The 26,502-nt window shown below is 40.5% G+C and overlaps 1 protein-coding gene and 2 pseudogenes across 1 annotated transcript; all 3 read left to right on the forward strand.

Moving 5' to 3' along the window:
* Positions 1 to 929: 929 nt before the first annotated feature.
* Positions 930 to 6,646, forward strand: LOC149009291 (pentatricopeptide repeat-containing protein At3g62890-like; annotated as a pseudogene).
* Positions 6,647 to 8,502: 1,856 nt separating this feature from the next.
* LOC149009292 (uncharacterized) lies at positions 8,503 to 9,523 on the forward strand. The gene is made up of 4 exons (XM_089161074.1): positions 8,503 to 8,986; positions 9,089 to 9,130; positions 9,227 to 9,256; positions 9,354 to 9,523. Exons 1-4 carry the CDS (start codon positions 8,503 to 8,505, stop codon positions 9,521 to 9,523), a joined length of 726 nt encoding a protein of 241 aa, XP_089017200.1.
* Positions 9,524 to 10,730: 1,207 nt separating this feature from the next.
* Positions 10,731 to 13,066, forward strand: LOC149009293 (LEAF RUST 10 DISEASE-RESISTANCE LOCUS RECEPTOR-LIKE PROTEIN KINASE-like 2.2; annotated as a pseudogene).
* Positions 13,067 to 26,502: the final 13,436 nt, after the last annotated feature.

The following is a 26,502-nucleotide window of genomic DNA, read 5'->3' on the forward strand; positions in this document are numbered from 1 at the left end:
TGCTTCCAAACAGAGAGAGGCTGCAAAGATGCTTCCAAACACGATCGGTTGGTTGGAGACACTGGTTTCGGAGTCGAGAGATTGAGAGAGTTGGGAGAGATGAGAGAGATGAGAGAGACGAGAGAGAATGATGCGAGTCTTGGGAGAGTTGTGAGAGATGAGGGAGACGAGACAGATCCGAGACGTAGAACTAGGGCAAGAGATGACCGTTGCAACTTCGATGGCAGAGAGATGAGAGTGCAGAGAGACGTTAGAGAAGCGCAGATAAAGCTTTAGGGTTATCGATGAAATTACATTGATAACCCTAAGTACCGTCAACGAACCCAGTGTGCCCCGCATTTTTGTAAAGAATACGCTTCGCGGAAGAAGCTCCAATTTAGAGCTTCTCTGACACAAGGAAAAAGTGTGCCCATTGCCTGGTTCGGCACACGTTTGCTGAACCAGCACAGAAAATCCAAACCGGTTTACCATACATGATTCTGGTCATTTCTGTGCCAAAACGGGCAAATGGCACAGAATTAGTGTGCCAGAATGGTTACCATACAACCCCTTAGTTCCGCTTCCCTAATCGCTATTATTTGGAGGGAAAATATGGAATAGAAGGAAGTGTTGAGTTGAGTGTGGGCCCGAGACAAGAATGTCTTTCTTGATTTCCTTTTCAGCTTTTCTCATTAATTTTTTTTCTTTTTCTCTATTTCCTTTTTTGCCCTTTCTTGCTAAAGGTTAGTGTCATCAAATTACCGTTATACCCTTACGTTACGACAGTTTCTCTGCTTCTTTTCTTTTCTTTGTTTTTTTCGAAAGCTACTCCAGTAACAACGGCTTTCTATACAGTAGATTCATTTGGTTTGATCTGAAGAGAAGATTCATTTGGTTATTCCTTGAAGAGCTAATATAGGACCTTAGCGAAGAAAAAAGAAAAGAAAAAAAAAAGAGCTACATAGGTCTTAAACTGAGAACGGCTACGCAGTTCAAGCCTGGCTTTAAATGGATTCAGACCCACGCGTAGAATCGAATGGGGTTTGAACGATTTGTGAAGGTTAAGCTTGGACCTGCAGTGAAGGACTTTCCTGTTCGTCAGATTCCTACCCTTCGACCGCCGTTAACAATAATAGCCTTGGAAGATCGTATGCGAAAATGCCAAAATCTTAGGGATTTCAATCAAATCCTTTCTCAGATGATAGTTTCTGGATTCATTGCCGATACGTTTGCTGCCAGCCGCCTTCTTAAGTTCTCCACTGATGCTGATTTCGTCCATCTTGAGTACTCCCGACGTATCCTTGATCAAATTCAATTCCCAAATGGGTTTATTTGGAATACCATGATGAGAGCATATGCTCAAAGAAATTCTTCTGACTCAGCTCTCGCCCCTTACAAATTGATGTTGGAGAAGAGTGTGGAGTCTGATAACTATACATACCCGATTCTAGCCCATGCTAGTGCTCTTCGTTCATCTGAATTAGAAGGAAAACAGATTCATAATCATGTTTTGAAGCTAGGTTTTGATTCTGATGTCTATGTCAAGAATACATTAATCAATATGTATGCGGTTTGTGGGAAACTTTGCGATGCACGAAGGTTGTTTGATGAAAGCGTAGGGTTGGATTCAATATCATGGAATTCACTGTTGGCGGGTTATGTTCAGATAGGGGATGTGGGAAATGCAAAACTTTTATTTGATCAGATGCCTGAGAGGAACACGATTGCTTCAAATTCTATGATTGCACTGTTTGGTCGAACAGGACTTGTGACTGAAGCTCGTCAAATCTTTGATGAAATTTCCCAAAAGGATGTTGTTTCCTGGAGCGCACTGATTTCCTCTTATGAGCAAAATGGTATGTTGGAAGAGGCCTTGATTGTATTCAAACAAATGCACACTCTTGGAATTAAGGTAGATGAGGTTGCAGTTGTCAGTGTTCTTTCTGCTTGTGGCTGTGGGGGCTTGTCAGCTATTAAGGAAGGAGAACTTGTTCATGGAATTATAATTAAGATGGGAATTGAGACCTATATTAATCTTCAGAATGCACTAATTCACTTGTATTCAGAATGTGGGGATATTATTGCAGCACAGAGACTATTTGATGCCAACCAGGGATTGGATCAGATATCTTGGAATTCGATGATCTCTGGGTACTTGAAATGTGGTCAAATCGAACATGCTGAGAAATTATTTGATTCTATGCCCAATAAGGATGTTATATCATGGAGTGCCATGATATCAGGTTATGCACAACACAATCAGTTTGCCAAGACCTTAACCTTGTTCAATGAGATGCAGCTTGGAGATACCAGGCCTGATGAGACCACACTGGTGAGCGTAATCTCAGCTTGTGCTCACTTGGCTGCTTTAGATCAAGGCAAATGGGTTCATGCTTATATAGATAATATGGTCTAAAGATCAATCCCATACTTGGTACAACCCTTGTAGACATGTATATGAAATGTGGGTGTGTGGAAAGTGCACTGGAGGTCTTCTATAAATTGGAGGAAAAGGGTGTGTCTACCTGGAATGCTATGATTTTAGGACTGGCCATGAATGGGTTGGTGGAGGAGTCTCTCGATAAGTTTTTGGAGATGAATAGGTGTGGAGTTGCACCCAATGAAATAACCTTCATTGGGGTACTGGGTGCATGTAGACATGTCGGTTTAGTAGATGAGGGCCGCCGATACTTTCATTCCATGATTCAGATGCACAACCTAAAACCCAATGTTAAACATTATGGTTGCATGGTTGATCTTCTTGGCCGTGCAGGTTTGCTCAAAGAAGCAGAAGAACATATAAAGAGCATGCCAATGGCACCAGATGTGCCTACTTGGGGTGCCTTGCTTGGGGCTTGTCGGAAACATGGTAACACTGAAATGGGAGAAAGAGTAGGAAGGAAGCTTATTGAGCTTCAGCCTGATCATGATGGTTTCCATGTACTGTTATCTAATATATATGCTTCAAAGGGAAAATGGGATGATGTTATAGAGATAAGAGGGATGATGAAGCAACATGGAGTGGTGAAAACCCCTGGCTGTAGCTTGATAGAAGCCAATGGTATTGTTCATGAACTCTTGATAGGGGATAGGATGCACCCACAAATAGATGAGATAGATAGAATGTTGGATAACTCCGCCAGTGTTTTGCTGCCGGTCCCAAGCCCGGGTAAAGGAGGAGGGTTGGTGCGTCAGGTCGACAGCCGGCACCGGAAAAAATCTAGCCAAACCTTTTTTCATGGATTCGATCTTATATGATAAAAGCTATACTAGGGCGTTCCCCGACAAAAGAAGCGACGCGCTACACTATGGCCCGGGTGTAGTGATAAGTGGGCAAGGGTTAGCTAGGGCGTCCCTTGTAAGCGACGCGTCGCATCGGTGCCCGGATGCGGTGATAAGTAGGCAAGGGTTCCCGCGCCGTGGACGAATGCGGGTAAAGAAGCTAGTCCATAAGCGTAGGATTAGATTGGCATCTTGGAACATAGGATCTTTAACTGGTAAGAGCTTAGAATTGATTGATGTTATGAGGAGAAGAAGGATTAATGTAACTTGCATCCAAGAGACTAGATGGAGGGGTAAAAAAGCCAAAGAGTTAGATGACTTTAAACTTTGGTATACTGGGGATAAAACAAATAAAAATGGAGTGGGTATAATAGTGGATAAAGATTTAAAAAATGATGTGGTGGATGTTAAAAGAGTGGGTGATAGGATTATTGCTATCAAGCTGGTAATGGAGAAAGAATGCATAAATATAATTTGTGCATATGCACCTCAAGTAGGATTAGATGAAAGTCTAAAGCTAGAATTTTGGGAAAGTATGGATGGATTAATGCAAGGAATTCGTCAAGGAGAAAAGATTATCATAGGAGGTGATTTAAATGGACATATTGGAAAAGATCAAAGAGGATATGAGAGTGTTCATGGAGGATATGGTTTTGGAGAAAGGAATGAGGAGGGGATTTCAATTTTGGATTTTGCTACTGCTTTTGATCTATCTATATTAAATACTTACTTCAAAAAGAGAGATGAACATTTAATTACTTTCAAAAGTGGACAGCATAGAAGCCAAATAGATTTCTTCCTAACTAGAAGGACTAATAGATTGTTGTGCAAGGATTGCAAGGTGATACCGGGGGAAAGCTTAACTGCACAACATAGACTTGTGGTCTTGGATATGTGCTTAGTCCCAAGAACACATAAAAGGTCCAAGGTAAACTATCCCAGAATAAGATGGTGGAATTTGAAAGGAGAGTACTCTAAATCCTTCATTAATGAAGTAGTCAAACAAGGAAAATGGGATTTTAAAGGGGATACCAATGCAATGTGGAATGAGATGGCTATGTGTATTAAGAAGGTGGCTAAAGATGTTCTAGGTGAATCAAAAGGAAAGACTCATTCTTATAGAGAGACGTGGTGGTGGGATAGTGAGGTTCAAGTTGCCATTATGAATAAAAAAGCTAGTTTTAAGGCATGGCATAGAACTAAAGATGTTGAGGATCTTCATAGGTATAGGTTGGATAGAAATGAAGCTAAGAAAACTGTAGGAAAAGCAAGGGAAAGGAAATATGAAGAGTTGTATAATAAATTGGGCACAAAGGAAGGGGAAAAATCTATTTATAAGATAGCTAAGATGAGGGATAGGAAGAGTAGAGATCTTGACCATATTAGATGTATTAAAAATGGAGATGGTAAAGTATTAGTTTGTGAGGAGGATATTAAGAAAAGATGGAAAACCTATTTCTCTAGTTACTAAATGAGCATTCTTCAAGCACTTATGTTTTGGACGATTACACTTTTCACCAAGGCACCAAGGTCCGAACTTATATACGTAGAATTTCGATGTCCAAAGTAAAAGAAGCTTTAAGGAGGATGAAACTCGGCAAGACACAAGGTCCTGATGAAATCCCAATTGAAGTATGGAAGAGCTTAGGAACCCATGGACTAGTTTGATTGACTAAGTTGTTTAATAAGATTATGAGCACAGGGAAAATGCCAGGTGATTGGAGGAGAAGTGTTGTGGTTCCAATTTACAAAAATAAAGGAGATATTCAAAGTTGTGATAACTATAGGGGCATTAAATTGATGAGCCATACGATGAAATTATGGGAGAGAATAATTGAAACCCGTTTGAGACCCTTAACTACAGTTACGGAGAACCAATTAGGGTTTATGCCAGGAAGATCTACAACGGAGGCTATTTACTTAATTAGGAGACTTATGGAAAGGTATAGAGAATGTAGGAAAGATCTTCATATGGTATTTATTGACCTAGAAAAAGCTTATGATAGAGTCCCTAGAGCGTTAATTTGGCAAGTACTAGAGAAAAGAAGTGTTGCAAGTAAATATATAGATATAGTTAAGGATATGTATGATGGTTCGATGACTAGTGTTAGAACAGTGGGGGGACAAAGTAATGAATTCCCGATAACAGTTGGACTACATCAAGGGTCAACTTTAAGCCCATATCTATTTGCACTGGTAATGGATGAATTAACCAAAGACATTCAAGATGAGGTCCCCTGGTGTATGCTTTTTGCGGATGATATTGTGTTGATTGATGAGACCCAAGTGGGGATTAATACCAAATTAGAATCATGGAGATTAGCTTTGGAATCAAAAGGCTTTAAACTTAGTAGATCGAAGACAGAATATTTAGTTTGTAACTTTAGTCATGATCGACCAAATGATGAGGTGGTGATACTTGACGATAAAGAGATTTCTCAGAGTGATTGGTTTAGGTACCTAGGTTCAATCATAAGTAAAAGAGGTGATTTGGAAGATGAGGTTTCCCAAAGAATTAAAATAGGGTGGATGAAGTGGAGAGGTGCGTCCGGGGTCTTATGTGATCGGCGTATTCCATTAAAGCTTAAAGAAAAATTTTATAGGACCGTTGTTCGACCAGCTATGATGTACGGTGCAGAGTGTTGGGCTGTTAAAAAGAATCATATAAATAAACTCAGTGTAGCAGAAATGAGGATGCTAAGATGGATGAGTGGCAAAACTAGGATGGATAAGATAAGAAACGATCATATTAGAGTTGGGCTGGGAGTTGCTCCCATAAGTGATAAGCTTAAAGAAAGTCGTTTGAGGTGGCACGGCCACGTTCAACGGAGACCTATAAATGCTCCTGTACGGAGAAGTGATATAATCCATATTGAAGGAACTAGAAGAGCTAGGGGTAGACCTAAGATAACCTTAGGAGAAGTGGTGAGAAATGGTATGTATAGCTTAGGCCTTGTATGTAGCATGACCTCGAACAGAACGATTGGAGGGCAAGAATCCATGTAGCCGACCCCATTTAGTTGGGACAAGGCTTATTGTTGTTGTTGTTGTTGTTGTTGTAGATAGAATGTTGGATGAGATGGCTAAAAGATTGAAGATGGAAGGCTATGCTCCAGAAACAAATGAGGTTGCTCTAGATATAGATGCAGAAGAGAAAGAATCCATTTTGTAAAGACATAGTGAAAAACTTGCCATTGCCTTTGGACTTATCAGCATTAAACCACCAATTCCAATCAGGATAATGAGGAACTTGCGCATATGTCCCGATTGCCATACTGCAGCAAAGCTCATCTCAAGAGCCTTTGCACGCGAAATTATAGTGAGGGACTGCCATCGATTTCACCACTTCAGACAAGGTTTGTGTTCGTGCAAGGATTACTGGTGATGTGTTCCGTTACAAAACTCAGTCGCCTAAGGTAACTAAGGCCTGCTAATTTGAACTAGATCTTCATTCTCAAGGTTGGTTTTGCGTTCTTTGTTCATTATGACAAATTAAAAAACTGTAATATAACTCCTGAGACTTATATTAATTTTTAAACCATTTAGATAAATTTGTGGTTAACAGTCATCTTCATAACTTTTTGTTCCTCAGGCTTAGGCCCTGTATTTTGGCTTATTGCAATGGTTGGTTCTGGAGATGTATCATTTACATAGATCACTACACAGTGATGTGATGGAAAATGGATTAACTGATGAATCGAAGCTGGGAGATACAAAACAATATGTTAATTGTTACATTGATACCAGGTAGACATGGATTGGCATGGGTGGATCATGTTATATGGACACAATCCCCCTCTCATGGTCAAATTTCAGCATGAAACAACGAGGTAAGTGGTTAAAAAGTAAGATTTTATGGTTACAGAATAAAACAATGCAATTTTACTGTAATCTTGTGGTTTATCTATAACTTCTGAATCCTTAAACCACTTTAATGCACTTCCCTAATTATTTTCAGCAGAAAATTGTAACCATTGAGATGGATGTGAGTTTTCCATCACGTGGACCCACCTATGACCATCCGAGTCTGGCACGTGCATGCAGTGACAGATACCTAATGTAACATGATATCTTACTGATACGATCCTGTCCTGATCAGGATAGACACAAAGGCTTCAACGTTACAAATTTGGTAAACCATCTTGTCCTTCTTGCCCTCCAGGATGGACTTTCTTCTTTGACTATATGATTCCTATGGTGTCATTTTCGTTCTTCCAATACTTAAAAATTGTTTTCACACCTCGATTATGGTCCATGAGGATGTCGAATTAGTATACAAAGATGTCCTTTCTTGCAGCAGAATGCAATACCATAGGACCACCTTTAGCCACAGCAATTGTAGTTCTAGCTTTGAAGCAGGGCTTGTGCAAGTTATAAAGTTTAGGAACTGATGCTAAGGAAGTTCAGATGGATAAGCTTCTCCTGCATTTCCTCATTTTGCTGAACACGGTCCTGAACCCTGCTTATATCATCCTTCTTGAGATTTTTGACATGGTAAATCATTCGAGACTTGTAACTTGAGATATGTTAGATATAAAGTGTAAGCAGTATTTGATTTGATTTTTATGACTAATTAACTCCTTTTCAATGCCATTGTGAGTTTCCATTGTGAGTTTTTTCACAACTTCTAATGCAGGTCTCTTTTCATTTTGATCAGAGGAGAAAAGGCAGGGTTGTAATTAGAGTTTCTATGAAGTTCTAGGTAATGTCAAGGACTCTGAGTCTTTCTCATTGGGGTGTCAAATTTTGAAGGCATGACTTTTGAAACTGGACGATACAAGTGTTGTCAAATTTTTCGATGGTTCACCCAACTCTGGAAAGTGAGCAAGGCTTGACTTTTGAGCTCATCTTTATACGGTGACCTTACAAGCTACATAATTTGTGGTTCACTATTCCGGGGCAGGATAGCAGAAGCAAGAGCTCACTTTTGTATACAAAAACTGGAGTCCTTTAGAAAAGTTCTTCCAAATCTCATTTCAGTTCAAGATGATAATGGTACCTTTCATTGCTTCTTTTGCTGCTCTCATTTTCTTATTCTTGTGCTTCATCAACTTCCAATTAGCCCATGTCACTGCCTAGTGAGATGTCTGCAACTCTTCCCCCTCTTGTGGTGATGTTCTCAACATCCAGTTCCCATTTCAATTGGACACTGATCCCAACAACTGTACTCAATTTTCTGATTTCCAACTCAAATTCAATAACAACAATCGAACTGTTTTGAATCAGCAATTCTTCAACTCTATGTTGGATTCATACTATACAAGAAAATTCTTTGTGGATGCAATCTTATACAACAAGACACTTCCCCAAGTTGTTGATCCCGGTTTGCGGAGAGGGAATTGCTCCTCTGTTCCCTACCATTCTGATTTCTCTGGTTACAACTATAATTCACCATATTTTCTAGAATCAAATGGGAATGGTATCATATTCGTCAGTTGTTCATCACCAGTCGAGAATGACACAGATTACATATCTACCTCTCCTTGTCTCAATGGAAGTTCCTCGCAACCATATTCGTATGTACTGCTTGAGAAAACAGTCGCTGACCTCCGTCGTAACTGCAACATTTTGCGTTTCTCTCCCAGTCCGGCAAAGAGAATTGTGAACCATACATACGCAGAAATTTACCAGGCTTTGCTGTCTGGTTTTTACCTTCACTGGAAAGATCCTTATGTTCCTTTTGTCGAGCATAAAGAATTCCCCAGACCATTCGGCTCTTCTCACAGTCAGTGGCAGCGGCAAAACTAGGATTTAAAATTCAGTAGTTGAATATTCTAACTTCTATAAGTATTTCAGGTTTTCTGATGTGATTATTTGTATCATGCAGGTTTCTTAAAATTCCTTCCTAGTGTATTTCAACAGATACTTGGTAAGAGCTTTGGAAATCCTTTCTTCAATTTTACCCTGCCACTTTCCAGATTCACTAAAAGTGGCTCCTGAACTTGTTGACTTTGTTCTTATACAGATGTATCTCTCCAAGTGGCCTTGAAAATAGGTAAGACCATCTGAAGATATGAGAGATACCGTATCCCTTGTGCTTTCATCAGCGATGGCACGTTATGAAATCCCTTGCTTCTTTCTGTTCGCTGCAGGGTACTTCATGATAGCGAGGTCATCAATTGGGATATTGATCCTCTCAGCGCTTGTTATCTACAAATTACACAGGAAACATCTGTCAATGGATGACAGAATTGAAGAGTTCTTAACCAACTATAGGAACCACATGCCTATGAGGTATTCTGTTCAGAAGGCATTTGGATAATTTAAAATTTAAATTTTAAATGCTTTAAATAAAAATAAGGGCATTTAAGTAATTTCATAATTTATTTTAATAATACACTAATTGTAAATAACTTGTAGTTTATATGTGGGTGTTATGTAATTTATGAGACAATTTAGTTTCATCCCATATATAGTGGCTGCCATGTAATTTGCTCAAAAAAAAATCTTTATAAAAAAAAAAAAAAAAAAAAAAAAAAAAGGAAAAGGTGTTTCCATATTCCCTCATAATATGATTTCAGGAAATTGCGGAACCAAACGCCCCCTAATTCTTCAAAATGAGTCCATCCAGTCCATCCAAAGCTAAGTTTGAAAAAATTGCAAGCTTTTGGACTTGTCTCTAATCCAAGTCCCTCTCTATAAAATACAATAAAATACACCTTTTCCTTACTTTGGATGTTAAGAATAAGTAATGTTAAGAAAAATACAATAAAGAAAGAAGTATCCCTTTCCTATCCCTTTTAATATGGGCATCTTTTCATTTTGGGCAGAGGGAAAAAGGGGAGGGGTTGTTTGATTTGTAATTAGAGCTTTATAAAACTTCTAGGTAATGCTACTTAAAAGTAAAATCTTCCAGGTAATGTAGAGGTCTCTGAGTCTTCGTCAATGAAGGTATCAAATTTAGAAGGCATGACTTTTGAAACTCGGAGACACCTTCAAACTGTCCCACAAGTCCACAACTAATAAAACCCTGGAATACGTAAAATTTTTTATGAATAATTATTTAATTAACATAAGAAAAAAATCAAAGGAAAATATAAAGAAATACAGAGAAAGAAGGGGGCAGCTGCGAGTCAAGAAGAAGATAGAAAAAAGGAAGCAAGACTCCAAAAAAAAACATTCAATTATTCTTACTCTTGACTTCTTTTGATTGACCCGGAGAAAAAAACAAAAATCTAACTCCTGAATGGCGGATATCAGGGCTAACCCTTTTTATTCAACTGAACCGATTTGAGGTTTTATATTTTATATTTTATCTTTTCCATTCTTCCATTTTCAAATTAATAAATTATTGGTTTGTTTCAACATCACCTTGCTTAGAATTACTCGTCCCATTGCGGTGCCTTGTTTTCCCTAATTGTGGTTAAATTGGGCCAAAAAAATTTGTGGTTAATGACTATCCCGAGGCAGAATAGCAAAAGCAAGAGCATACTTCAGACGAGTTCTTTCAAATCTCAATTCAGTTCAAGATGAGAGTGATACCTTTTGTTTCTTCTTTTGCTGCTCTTATTTTCATGTTCTTGTGCTTCATCGATTGCCAATCAGCCCATGTCACCGCCCTGCGAGAAGTCTGGAACTCTTCCGCATCTTGTGGTGATGTTCTCAACATCCTGTTCCCATTTCACTTGGATACTGATCCCAACAATTGTACTCAGTTTACTGACTTCCTACTCAAATGCAACAACAACAATCGAACCATTTTGAATCTGCAATTCTTTAACTATACGTCGGCTTCATACTACACAAGAAAATACTTAGTGGATGAAATCTTATACGACAAAACACTTATTCGAGTTGTTGATCTTGGTTTGTAGAGAGGGAATTGCTCCTCTGTTCCCAACTATTTTGGCTTCTCTGCTACTTCCAACTTCAATAACTACTATGGTTACAGCGGTATATACTGGCTGAAATCAAATAAGAATGGAATCACATTCGTGAATTGTTCTTCACCAGTTGAGAATGACACAGATTACATATCTACCTCTCCTTGTCTCAATGGAAGTTCCTCGCGACCATATTCGTATGTTCTTCTCGACAAGACATTAGCTGCCCTTCATCATAACTGCAAAGTTTTATGTGTCTCTCCTAGTCCGGCAAAGGGAATTCTGAACCATACATACCCAGAAATTCACCAGGCTTTGCTATCCGGCTTTTACGTTGGTTGGCAAGATCCTCTTGCCGAGCATAAGGAATGTCCCAGACCATTCGGCTCTCTTCACTGTCAGTAGCAACGGTAAACTAGAATTTAATATTCAGTAGTTTTATATAAATATGATTTTGAGTTGTATATATGCTAGTCAAATAAAATGTTCAGTGGTTGAACATTCTAACATCTGTAACTCTTTCAGCTTTTCTGATGCGATTATTTTTATATGATGCAGGTTTCTTGAAATTCCTTTCTGGTGTATTTCGACAGATACTTGGTAAGAGCTTTAGAAATCCTTTCTTCAATTTTACCCTGCCATTTTCAAGATTCACTAAAAGTCGCTCCTAAACTTGTTGATTTTGTTCTTATACAGATGAATTTCTCGGAGTCGCTCCGGAAATAGGTGAGACCAAGATAACAGAGGTGTTTACCCCTAGCTTGTGCTTTTACCAGCATTGATGCGTTATGAAATCCCTTAACGCTTCTTTCTGTTCACTGTAGGGTACTTCATGATAGCAAAGACGTCAATCGGAATATTGGGTCTGTCAGCCCTTGTTATCTACAAATTACACAGGAAACATCTGTCCATGGATGACAGAATTGAAGAGTTCTTGACCAACTACAAGAATTACGAGCCAATGCAATATTCATATTGGGAAATTTGGATAATAACCAAGCGTTTCAAAGAAAAATTAGGCCAAGGAGGTTTCGGCACTGTTTACAAGGGACTGCTTCACAACGGCCATCCAGTTGCAGTAAAGATGTTGAACAAGACTAAAGGGAATGGACAAGACTTCATCAATGAAGTAGCCACCATTGGTAGGATTCATCACGTTAATGTTGTTCGACTGATTGGGTTCTGTGCATCAGGATCCAAGAGGGCTCTACTATATGAATTCATGCCTAATGGATCTCTGGATAAGTATATATTTGCTCAAGATTCCCAAGAGCAATACTCTAAGCTGGGATAAGTTGTATGAGATAGCCATAGGAATTGCTCGTGGAATTGAATATCTACATCGAGGTTGTGATATGCGGATTTTACATTTTGATATCAAGCCCCAGAACATTCTTCTTGATGAGAATTTCACTCCAAAAGTATCAGACTTTGGGCTTACAAAGCTCTATCCAGCCGATGATAGCATTGTATCTGTAACTGTTGTACGAGGAACATTAGGGTACATGGCTCCTGAACTATTTTACAGAAAATTTGGAGGAGTTTCATATAAGTCTGATGTATTTAGTTACGGGAAGTTACTGATGGAAATTGCTGGAAGAAGGAAAAATATCAACCCTCTTGTCGATAACTCAAGCCAAGTTTACTTTCCAACATGGGTATATGATCGGTTGGATCAAGAAGAAGACTTGGATTTGGGAACCGAAACAGAAGTTGAAAAGGATACGATGAAGAAACTGATTATAGTTGCATTATGGTGCATACAGATGATGCCTAATGATCATCCTTCAATGAGCAGGGTCATAGAAATGCTCGAGAGCGGTGTAGAACATCTGCAAATGCCACCCAAACCCTGCTTTGCATCTCCATCTAGGACTCTTGATGAAGCTAATGAAGCTATCTCGAATTCTGCACATTCAACAATTTGTGATGAATCAAATGCTTCCTCTAGGGTTTCCATCATCTCAAATGTGAATGTATAAAATCTATTATGTAAAACGTTTTTTTCTTCTGTGTTTCTTTTATTCGTCTCCCCCCGTTCTGTATTTTAGTGGTATCTACTTGAATGTTTTAACTGTTAAATTGTTGGTTTGCACAAATAAAAACTGTTAAATTGTTGGTCTTTTGAAATTTTGAGTGTGACTAAGAATGATGGGTTTTATTTTGCAACTGGTATTTATGCTACATAGAAGGCTCCTATTATGTGTTGCCTTCAAATATACGAAATCATTTCTTGTTGAACATCAATCTGGCTGGATTTCCATGTCTACAAAGCGAAATACTGCAATGAGCAGAGTCATAGAAATGCTCGAGAGCAGTGTAGAACATATGGTCCCATATGCTAGTCTAAAAGGCGTTTCTCCCGTTGGTGTCCTGACTGTCGTCCTATCCATAGGCTATTTGCCTCATCCAGTCTCCTTTTTGTTCCATGCAGAAGTGTTCTGTTGGTTACCTTGATTTGACCATTGCATTGAGGATATGCCACAGATGAGTTCTTGCATTCAATGTGATAATCTGCACAAAATTCTTTGAATCTTTCATTGTCAAATTGAATTCCATGATCTGTCAGTAAAATCTTCGGCAGACCATATCTGAATATAACATGGTTTCTAAAGAACTTCTCAATCTAATTTGTGGTGGTCGTGGCCAAGGCTTCTGCTTCCCACCCATTTCGTGAAATAATCAATCGCAGCTACCACGAATTTTTTCCTCCGGTTGTAACAGGAAATGGACCTAATAAATCCATTCCCCACATAGCAAATGGAAGGGGATTGAGTATTGATGTCAGTTGTTCTGCTGGCTGGCTCTGAATTGGTGCATGAATTTGACATTGATGACACCTCCTTACATACTCAATTGCTTCAGATTGCATGCGTGGCCAATAAAATCCTTGTCTTAGAACTTTATAAGCCAAAGCCTTCCCACCTAAATGACTTCCGTAGATTCCTTCATGGACCTCTGCCAAAGCATATCGTGCATCAGATGGTCCCAAACATTTCAAAAGTGGCCCAGAAACTATTCTTTTATATAACAGTTCATTCTTTAGAATAAACTTAGCAGCTCTTCTTTTCACAGTTCTGGCCTTTTCTCTATCCTCAGGAAGAATACCATCTTTAAGATACTGTATAATAGGATCCATCCAAGATATTTCTGCATCAATTTCCATTATCTCTGGCTCTGAATATGCTGGGATCTCTAGCTCCTCAAAATATACAGCCTGTGGTAAAGAAGTAGATTTTGCAGATGCCAATTTCGCCAAGAGATTGGCTTCATTGTTTTGATTTCAGGATATTCTCATGATCAAGAATTGTGAAAACCACTCTTTACACTCCCATACCTTCTTAAGATAATTGATCATCCGATCACCCTTCGCATCATACACTCTTGTAACTTGGCTGACCACCAGCTCGGAATCACTTCTTACTTCAATGTTCTGTACACAGAGGGATCTGGCCAGCCACAAACCTGCAATAAGGGCTTCATATTCTGCTTCATTGTTTGAAGCGTGAAAATTAAATCGAAGTGCATTTTGGATTACAAATCCGAACGGACTTTGTAAAATCACCCCTGCTCCTGATCCCTGGGAATGACTTGACCCATCCACATGCAGAATCCACTCAGAAGACATCTCATTGGAATCTTTTTCCTCCTCCGGTAGCGAAATACTTTCAGCAATAAAATCAGCCAACACCTGTGCTTTTATCGCAGTTCTGGGTTTGTAATCTATATCATGTTCTGTTAATTCTACTGCCCATGATACCATTCTCTCCGCCAGATCAGGCTTATGCAATATTTTCTTTAAAGGCCAGTTAGTAAGAACAATAATTGGATGAACCTGAAAATAAGGTCTGAGCTTCCTGACCGCTATTATCAAAGCTAAAGCCTGTTTTTCAAATTCTGGATATCTAGATTCTGCATCTAACAATGTATGACTTACAAAGTAGATAGGATTTTGGACAGTACCTTCTTCTCGAATTAATACTGCGCTTACTGCTGCCTTCAAAGAAGATAAATATATCTGCAAGATCTCTCTTGGCTTTGGTCGAGACAGAACTGGTGGACTGGTCAGCCTCCTTTTTAATTCTTCAAATGAATTCTTACAGTCCTCTGACCATTTGAATTCGTTAAGTGCATTTAGATTTTTCAACGCCTTGAAGAATGGTGCGCATTTATCTTCTGATTTTGATATAAATCTGCTTAATGCCGCAACTCTTGCTGTTAAACTTTGGATTTCCTTCATCTGCTGGGTGCTTTGTCATATTCAAGATGGCCCTGATTTTCTTTGGATTCGCCTCAATACCTCTTTGTGTTACCATATAACCAAGGAATTTACCAGACGAAACTCCAAATGCACACTTTTCAGGATTGTGTCTCATTCCATTCCTTCTGAGTACATCAAAGCACTCCTTTAGATCAGTAAGATGATCAGATCTGAATTGACTTTTTACGAGAAGATCATCTACATAAACTTCCATATTTCTTCCAATCTGATTAGCAAACAACTTATTCATTGCCCTTTGATATGTTGCACCAGCATTTTTTAATCCGAAAGGCATAACCTTATAACTATAGTTTTCCTGATTTGTCATGAATGTTGTGTGGGGTTGGTCCTCCTTTTTCATAAGAATTTGATTATAACTAGAATAAGCATCCATAAAGCTTAACATTTGTTGACCTAACGTAGCATTGATCAACTGATCAATTCGTGGCAAAGGATAACAATCCTTAGGACATGCCTTGTTCAAATTAGTATAATCTACGCACATTCGCCATTTGCCATTATGCTTCTTCACCATTACCACGTTCGCCAGCCATTTAGGACATTCAATTTGCTCAATAAACTTAGATTCTCTGAGCTTTTCCACTTCAATCTTAATTGCATCATGCTTTTCTGATGAGAAATTCCTTCGCCTTTGTTTCACTGGTTTGATAGATTTATCTATCCAGAGACAATGTTCTGCCACTTCTCTGCTTAAACTTGGCATATCCTGTGCTGACCAAGCGAAGACATTTGCATTTTGCTAAAGAAATTCTTTTAACTGATCTTTGTCTTGACTGCTCTGATTAGCTCCAATCATGGTTCCTTTGTCTGGATTTTCAAGGCCAAAACAATTTTTTTCCAGCTTTTCTACTGGTTCACCTCTTTGAATATTTTCTTCATCCCTGTTATCCATGACCTCCACAGTAAGGGCAAGAGCTTTACCTTGTGCCTTTGAATCTTTCAAAAGAGTTGTATAGCTTTGCCTTGAAATTCTCTGATCAGACTTGCATTCTCCAATACCTCCTTCAGTTGGGAATTTGACTTTCAAATGTCTTGTCGAAACTACAGCTCCAATAGCATTCAATGTTGGTCTTCCCAAAATTATATTGTAGGTTGACAAATTCTTTATCAACAAGAATTTAGTAACTGTAGTTACTTGTTTGTGGATGTGTTCCCAGTGTGATTGTTAACTCCACAGTTCCTTCTACCGAAGTAGATTCTCCAGAAAATCCAAATAATCTTGTCCCACAAGGTTTTACCTTGATCGTATCCAACTTTAACCATTGAAAAACTTCATAAGACATGATGTCTACGAAAGATCCCGTATCGACTAGAACCCTGTGAATATCCCTGTTTGCCACTTCAATGACTACCACAATGGCATCATCATGTGGTTCCTGATTTCCATCCATCTCCTCCTCTGTGAAGACTATCTCTTTCATCCTTTTGATTATGGAAATAGTATGGGATGTTTCCGGGGTTGCCCATTGACGCTTTCCCGAATCATTGGGTATCATACCTAGGACTGTCTAGCAGTGTTTGGCTAGGATGTCCCCATCATATCAGACCCGATTCGGAAGGGAATTGAGACCGAACGACCCGTGGTAGCAATGTGATTCACGGGCGCTCAAGACCGGTAACCAACCCATGAGAGGACGGGAATCACATTGTGGGGGCCATTTATTGGAGGGTTGCATATGGATAGACTTGGGCTCATGGGCCCTCAAGACCGGTAACCAACCCGTGAGAGGACGTGAGAGCTTCCCGTTTACCATATGTGGATAACCAATAGGGTTGATGAGTCCGTAGTAAGGAACTATTAGGACTCTAGTGTGAAGGATACCAGAAAGGATCGTCAGGGATGAGGAATGGACGTATCTGGAACTGAGTTTATGTGACTGAGTAGATGACTTGCATTGGGCTAGGCTTAACCCTGACATGCGCCAGTACTTAGACCAATGGTGATGTGAGAGAGCGGTGACTTAACCCTCAGCCATGGAATGTCCCGAGGGATGAAGGACCCACTACCAACCGAAGCCGAGTGATTGAGACCTTCCCAAAGAAGTATGGTGCTATGACTTAAAGCATGTCTTCCCATAGAGACTAGCATACATAGAGTTTAGATGCATACATACATTATCTATTTCATACTGCATTGCATCTTGTTATGTTCTGCCGCATGTTATTTACGTTGTTATGAGTTAACTTGTCTTGCTGAGTTCATTCGAACTCACTCCTTTTTGTGCAATCTTTCTGTTAGATTATTCTACAGGTACTGAAAATTATGAAGGACAATATGATGAAGCGCAAACCGATGAAGCGTACTTGTCACATCCTCCCAGCCGGTACCCTATCTGGCATACCCGAGAGTGTGATCCACAGCCTGAAGATCAGGTATCGAGTAATCAACCTCCCACATAAACAATAACATAATCATGAACAATAATAATAAAAGTGCGGAAGATAAACCATAGATCCAAATAAGGAAAAAATGAATCATATATAATCAGAGTACTAAATATAATCAGAGTGTCTAAATCAGATAAGTAAAGTGAGGCAAAATCCCACTCTACAACCAGCGAAAAAGTAGTTCTAAAAGAGAATAAGCAAGACAGAATCTAATCCCAGTAGCAGGTACAATGTGTCACGCCCTCCCAGCCGGTACCCTATCTGGCATACCCGAGAGTGTGATCCACAGCCCGAAGATCAGGTATCGAGTGATCAACCTCCCACATAAACAATAACATAATCATGAACAATCATAACATGAGTGCGGAAGATAAATCATAGATCCAATAAAGAAAGAATGAATCATAAATGAATCAGAATACTAAATATAATCAGAGTATCAAACAGATAAGTAAAGCGAGGCAAAAATCCCACTTTACAACCAGCGGAAAAGTAGCTCTAAAAGAATAAACTAGACAAAACCTAATCCCAGTAACAAGTACATTGGGTAACTAAATTGTTCTCCACTTTATAGACAACATCCTTGTAAGTGTAAATCTCATAAATAGCACAAGGACGCTTCCACTCAATGGTCGGACTAAGCATCGTACGGAGCATAACCACCCGCGGGATCTTCGAGTAATTGTGGTAACCGCAATCACCTTCCTGGAGATATGCCTCTTCGCCTTGCGCTTCTTCATAGGGACCGTCATAGTACTCGGTACTGCAGGATAGTCTAACAACATTGTACAATAAAGGAATGAGTTTCAAAGAAACTCGGTAAAGCGATTAAAAATCCATAATAACATAAATGGCGGGATTCCAGAACAATCATGAATGCAATATGATATGGGACAAACAATGAATGAATGAATCTAACTCTATGTATGCTTGGTCTCTATTGGCGGACATGCTTTAAGTCATAACACCGTACTTCTTTAGGAAAGTCCACTCACATCCTCAACCATTTAAGATATCTTGGATTCTCTCACGGATCATTTCACCGGTCTCGAGCAGCCGATTGGTAATGGGTCCTTCATCCCTCGGGACAAACCTTGGCGGGGGTTAAGTCAACACACTCTCTCACAACCATTTGGTATAAGTGCTTGGCGCATGTCGGGGTAAAACCTAGCCAAATGCAAGTCTTCTACTTAGTTACATCAAGTCGGATCCAGGATACTTCCATTCCTCGTCCCCGACGATCCTTTCCGGTATCCTTCACACTAGAGTCGGCGTATCCTATGGCACCGACCAACTCGGACTACGGACTCATCAACCCTATTGATCATCCACATATGGTAAACGGGAAGCTCTCACGTCCTCTCACGGGTTGGTTACCGGTCTTAAGCGCCCGTGAGCCCAAGTCTAATCATATGCAACCCTACCAATAAATGGCCCCCACAATGTGATTCCTGTCCTCTCACGGGTTGGTTACCGGTCTTGAGCGCCCATGAATCCCCATTGCTACCACGGGTCGTTCGGTCTCAATACCCCTCCGATTAGGGTCTGACATAACAGGACATCCTAGCCAAACACTACTAGACAGTCCTAAATATGTCATCCAACAGTTTAGGAAGGTGTCCAGAGGGCATCTCCGGAAACATCCCATAATATTCCCGTAGCAGTCCAAGGACAGAAGTGTCGAAAGGACACCTCTCCTTTCAAAACCATACTTAAGCATACACATGCATCAATTCATATCATCACATATATGGTAACTTCATATATGGACAAAAATCAATAATTACAATCATTTGTAATACATTGGTAAGTAAATCATACATGAATCAATTCAACATGAATAAATAATGCTACTGTAATCAAAGTTATGCAACAGTAGTATATCATTGTAAGAATCTAATTTAGGAATCATATCTATGATATTCAAATATAGAAACTAGATTCATGCTATCTATGTAATTAAGGAAATAACCATCCTTACCTTTTATAACTCGCAAAGGAATCCTAAGAAGTCAAGTAAGATCTTGGCAAACTTGAGAAGAAAGTCCTAAACAAGTATATACAACATATTAGGAAAGATCCCTAACAGAAAAGATATCAAAACATCCGAAACAGACCAAATCTGGAGTTGCTGTACTCATTGGTCGAGTGGATTGGTCGAGTGGTCCAGTCGACCAATCAATCGACCAATGCGAGACGATAGCCTAAAAAACAGAGTTTTAAGATATGAAATCCGAATTTGGTGGTTCAAAAGGGTACTAATCAAGGGGTAGACTACATCAGTAGTATTCTAACAAATAGGGGACCTCAAAACACTAATCAAATCAAGGTATCAAGATCCAAATTAGGAAACAAAAAGTTACCATAATTAAATCAACCATGGATCTTGATGAATTTGAAATAGAAAACAAAGACAAGAACAATAGGAGGATGGATCATTGCTTTCGGTAATGAAAACATGAAAACATAGATAGATCTTCATGGAATAAGGCTTAGAAGCATAAATCTAAATAAGGAAATAAAACCTACCATATATGTAACTACCATGCATCATGAAGAACACATAGTATGGTAGAAGAGAACAACTAGAAATCTATAGATTATGGATCATGGAAAGAAACACAGTAATTAACTACTAACATGATCAACATAGAAGATCCAAAGAGATCAGAATTCAGATTAGAAGTTTAACAGAGATTAAATCATGGTTTGATCATGATTCCTTCAAAAGCTTGCAATGATCATGGTTAAGATCATTGTTCTAGCCTCAAATCCTTAGGATGATCATGAGAACATGTTCGAGAGATGTTTGCAACAGAGAATGCAGCATCTCTTCTCTGTCTCAACCCAAAAAGGAAAGAAAAACAAAGATGGAGGAGAAGAAGAGAGAGTAGACATACCTTTTGATGCAAAAAGAAGAGTTTCGACGAAGATCCGTCAAGAAAACACCAAGGATGCAAGAGAGATGACTTGCGAGAGGTCTTTGGTTCGTTCCGAGAGGGTTTGGAGGCAGCAAATACGAAGTGGACTCGAGATTGGACTTAAATAGAGCAAGAACAACCTAATTGCCAAAGACAGCACTCATTGGTCGAGTGGATTGGTCGACTGTCGATCGACCAATCGATCGACCAATGCGACAACAAGACCAAAACAGGGAATTGAAGGTCCAGATCAAATCCAATCCTAAAGGGGTTTTGCACACAAGTCAAGTGACTTACCTAATAGGTAGAAATGCCTTCAAACCAAGATAGAGAGCACTCCAAGTCCATCAACTAATTAGATCTTCATCGGGATTCAGTTTCCATAAATAGAACCTCATCATCAACTTTCATGGATTCAAAGCCGGACACCAAGTCCTCTCTTGGGATGGCCCAAAGCTGACTTCTTACTTTACTTCGGGTCATCGGACCTACAAATAACAAGGTTTCCGGGTCAAGGTTAGGGCTGGGTTTTACATTCTCCCCCCTTAAAGAAATTTCGTCCCCGAAATTGAAAGCGTACTGTGCTTCCAAAGAGGTAAGGAAACTTCTCCTTCATATCTTCTTCCTTCTCCCAAGAAGCTTCTTCGGGGGTATGGTTCTTCCACCGAATCTTCACCAAAGGAATGGCGCGATTCCGCAGCTGCTTGTCCTTCCTATCCAAGATTTCGGCCGGTTCTTCATCATAGGTCAAATCAGCACTAAGTCCTTCAGTGCTTGCTGCAAAATGTGTTCCGGATTCTCTATGTATTTTCGGAGCATCGAAATATGAAACACATTGTGCACACCAGCAAGAGGCGGAGGTAATGCTAATCGATACGCAACGAGTCCAACCTTTTCCAAAATCTCGAAAGGTCCAATGTAACGAGGGCTAAGCTTTCCCTTAACATTGAATCTCATCACACCCTTCATTGGTGAGACCTTCATAAAGACTTTCTCTCCAACTTGAAATTCCAAATCGGACCTTCTCTTATCGGCATAAGATTTACTGTCTCGGTCAGGCGGACTTAATCCTTTCTCTTATCATATCTACCATAGCACTTGTAGCTTCAATCATCTCGGGACCTAAGACTTTTCTTTCACCTGTCTCGAGTCCAGTACAAAGGTGTCCTACAAGTCTTGCCATACAAAGCCTTGAATGGAGCCATGCCTATTGTGGCTTGATAAGCTGTTGTTATAGGCAAACTCAACCAAAGCTAGGTGTTCATCCCAATTACCACCCATATCCACCACACAAGATCCGAGCATGTCTTCCAATGTCTGAATTGTCCGCTCGGATTGTCCATCGACCTGTGGATGATGAGCTGTACTCAAGTTCAATTGGGTTCCCAAGGCCTTCCGCAAACTATTCCAAAACCTTGAGGTGAACCTAGGATCACGATCCGAGACAATACTCAATGGCACACCATGCGGACGAACCACATTATCCACATAAAGCCTTGCTAGCTTATCCAGGTATGAGTGATCTTCATAGGAATGAAATGGGCTGATTTGGTCAACCTATCAACAATCACCCACACGGTGTCATTGCCTTTACTTGTCCGAGGCAAGCTAGTCACAAAGTCCATGGAGATATCCTCCCACTTCCAACTAGGAATAGGAAGGGGTTGAAGTAATCCAGATGGAGGTTGTCGAATGGCTTTCACACGGTGGCAAGTCTCACACTTGGCAACAAAATCATCAACATCCGCCTTTAGACCAATCCACCAAAAATGTTCCTTCAAGTCCTTGTACATCTTGGTGCTTCCGGGTGTCTGATAAAAGACCGATTGGTGTGCTTCCTTCAATATTTCTTTCTTAACTTCTTCGTTTGTGCAGGCACACACAGTCTTCCTCTAAACAACAAAGCACCATCCATGGATATACCAAAGTCGGGGGTCCGACTCGGGATTCGAAGAAATCTTCTCAACTTTGATCAAAAACTCTTGATCGGAACTCTGTGAGCAACAATCTTATCTCTAAGACCAGATCTTGCCGTCATGGCGAAAGAATAAAATCAGAATTCTCGGGAACGATTTCCAAATCAAAACTCTCAATAGAAGACCACAATGGTAAACTCAAAGCATTCAAATCCAAAGTCTTCTTTTGGTTCTTCCTACTAAGAGCGTCAGCAACAACATTTGCTTTCCCAGGATGATCTTTGAATATCACAATCATAATCGGAGACTAGTTCCAACCATCTCCTTTGTCTCATGTTCAACTCCTTTTGGGTAAAGAAGTATTTCAATCTCTTATGATCCGTGAAAATGGCAATCTTCTCACCGTAAAGATAATGTCTCCAAATCTTCAAAGCAAAGACAACGGCGGCAAGTTCTAGATCGTGAGTGGGGTAATTCCGCTCATAATCCTTCAATTGCCGAGAAGCATAGGCTACGACCTTGCCATGCTGCATCGATTACACAACCCAAACCAATCTTTGGCGCATCGGTATACACTTTGTCATACCACCGGAACTATCGGGTATAGTCAAAACCGGGGCACTTGTCAATCTATCTTTCAACTCTTGGAAATTCTTCTCACGGGCGTCGGACCAAACAAACTTTTCTTCTTTCTGGTCAACTTAGTCATAGGAGCAGCCAACCGAGAAAAGTTCTCAATAAACCTTCGGTAGTAACCCGCCAATCCAAGAAAACTTCTTATTTCCGTTCTTCGACTTCGGTCTTTCCCAATCAGCCACAGCTTGGACCTTTTCAGGGTCGACACGAATACCTTCGGCTGAAACTACATGACCAAGGAATACCACTCTCTTAAGCCAGAAATCACACTTGCTAAACTTAGCGAACAACTTCTTTTCTCGCAACCTTTGCAAAGTGAAACTTAGATGACTCGCATGCTCTTCTTCGCTCTTCGAATAGATCAAGATGTCATCAATGAAAACAATCACAAACTTATCAAGCACATCATGAAATACTCGGTTCATGAGGTCCATGAACACCGCAGGAGCATTGGTCAATCCGAAGGGCATGACTCTAAATTCGTAGTGACCATACCGCGTTCGGAAAGCTGTCTTGAAGATATCACTAGACTTCACTTTCAATTGGTGATATCCGGACCTTAAGTCAATCTTTGAGAACACAATTGCACCCTTCAACTGATCGAAGAGATCATCGATTACGGGCAGCGGATATCTATTCTTGATAGTCAACTTATTCAACTCACGGTAGTCGATGCACAAGCGCATACTACCGTCTTTCTTCTTGACGAACAAGACCGGAGCTCCCCAAGGTGACACACTAGGCTGCACGAAACCTCTATCAATGAGCTCATTCAACTGATTTTGCAACTCTTTCAACTCAGTAGGAGCCATCCTGTACGGAGCTTTAGATACCGGAGCAGCACCGGGGACGAGATCAATAGAGAATTCGACATCTGCGTCCAGGAGGCACTCTGATAGATCATCGGGGAAGACATCAACAAAGTCGCAGACAACTCGACTTCATCGACTCTTTTCTCCACTATACCCTTGCCTTCGGATGAAGCATCATCCACTAGGGCATAGACTTGCATCGGTGCGAGACGACACCTTCGACAAACCCTTCTCTTTTCACCACGAAATTCAAAGACCGGACTTCCACAAATATGGACCTGAATCTTCTTTGAGGAACAAAGGAACATAGCTTTGTGGGCTATCAACCAATCGATTCCCAAAATAACATCGAAGTCCTTCATGTCAAGAATCACAAAATTGGCTTCCAAGTTCTTCTCACCAATCAACACGGACATTTAGATAACCCCTTATCTAGTTTCACAACAGGACCAGTAGGTGTACTAATCAATAAACAACTAGACAACTTCTCGGGGATTAGGTTAGTCTTCTTGATGAATGCGAGATGACATGAACGAATGAGATGCACCCGTATCAAATAAGACAAATGCGAAATAGAAGCGACTAACAATGTACTCGTAATCACATCATGGCTTGGATCTGCTCGGCCTTGGAAATACTGAAAACTCTACCGAGAGGGAGGAGGCGGGAGCACTCTTCACCACTGGGGGCGGGGCTGTGGGCGAGGCCACCCGGACGAGCACGAGCAAAATGACCAGCTTGCTTGCGGTAGAAGCGGACGGGATTGCTTGGATCCAACGGGGGTGGCTGCAACGAGGGCTTCGAACAAAAGGCCTTGCACTTGCACTTGCACTTGCACTTGCACTTGCTGGTGGTCGGTTTCCGCCATCTTGTCTAAACTGCCGGGCTGCTGAAAACCCGTGTTCGACCTACACTCTTAGCTCGAAAGGTAGGAGTGGGGGTAGGGTGTAGGTCTCACAAAACGACGGTCATTGCGATCCACCAAACCAGAATTCCTTGACTGCCAAGGCTTTTGCACACGAGCACTTTCCTTCTCTGTTTCTTCCAACTTCTTCGAGTTCGCACCACTTGAGCATAGCTCACTATAGGCTGGACTGTGAGGTAAGCTTTAATGGTAGGGCGCAGTCCTTTGAAGAACTTCTTTGCTTTGGCGAGGTCTTCCTTCAAAGAATCTGGAGCAAAGAAATGAAGCTCCTCGAACTTCCGTTGGTACTCCAACACGGACAGAGTTCCTTGAGTCGAGAATCATGAACTCGGCTTCCTTCGCATCTTTCACCGCCTCGAGAAAGTAGTTCATACAAAAAGCCTCTTTGAATAACTCCCCAAGTTACAACTCCTGCATGCAAACCTTCCAAAACAGGACGAGTGGAGATCCACCATGCATCAGCTTCTTGTTGCAACTTCGTTCAACAAACAAAATCTTCGAGCTTCCGAGCATTGCAGATGTTGGAAAGCCTTCTCCAACTCACGAAGCCACTTGTTAGGAAACAAGGGGTCCTTGGTAACTCCGGTGAAAGTGGGTACTTGCATCTTGAGAAAACTCTCCATCAAGCGAGTATGAGGAGTTCCAGCTAAACCTCCCGCATTCAGGACTGCGGCATGAGGATTCGCATTAGCACCAGCCCGGGTCTCATTATGCGAGTCATGAAACCCACCAACATCTGGTTGAGGCGAGCCGCTTGCTTGCTTCTTGCATCATATTGCCCATAATATTGGCAATATCTACCGAAACTTCCAACATTCGGGGCACCGGGGGATCTCATGAGTACCCTGATCAACATTTGGTATCTCACCACCTCCATGAGGTACTTCACCACCTCCCCGAGGTATTTCACCACCTCCATGACCACTTTGGATTCACCACGCCCACTTCTCGGAGTAACCATTACGCAAAACCGAGAACATCAAAATACCGAATTTCGAAGATTCAACATAAACCACAAGTCCAAATGATTTGAAAACTTAAATCATGCTCAAATATATCCATATAGTCATCAAACAATATTCCATAAGGCAAAAATCACATTTTCCAAAAATTCAACAGCAAAGAGGTCAACTTTGTGACCATTGGTCGAGTGATCAGTGACCGGTCGACCAATGAGTCGACCAATGCGGCAGAATGCGAAAATTCGCATTATAAGCCTCATTTCCACATTCCAACCTCATTCTAACTTCTTCCAAAGGTGAGAGAGCTCTAGGAAAAATCTCCAAGAGTTCCCACAAGTGTTCTTGAGGTGATTTAGTGCTTCAACAACAACACCACAACACACCATCTTCACAAACAAGGTAAATTTCTCATTCTTTCATCCATTTTCATCTTCTCATGCTTGCATTTCAATAAAACCATGTTTTACTTGTATCCAATGCTTAGAAATCATGCTTAGGAATGCTTAGAAACATATTCCCTAGGTTTTAAACACAATGCCATGCATAGACAACAAGTTTTAACACATTGGTGCTCAT

The sequence above is a fragment of the Hakea prostrata genome, chromosome 7 (genome assembly GCF_041222555.1).
Source record: "Hakea prostrata isolate BN-2017 chromosome 7, UWA_Hpros_2, whole genome shotgun sequence".
Taxonomy (NCBI): domain Eukaryota; kingdom Viridiplantae; phylum Streptophyta; class Magnoliopsida; order Proteales; family Proteaceae; genus Hakea; species Hakea prostrata.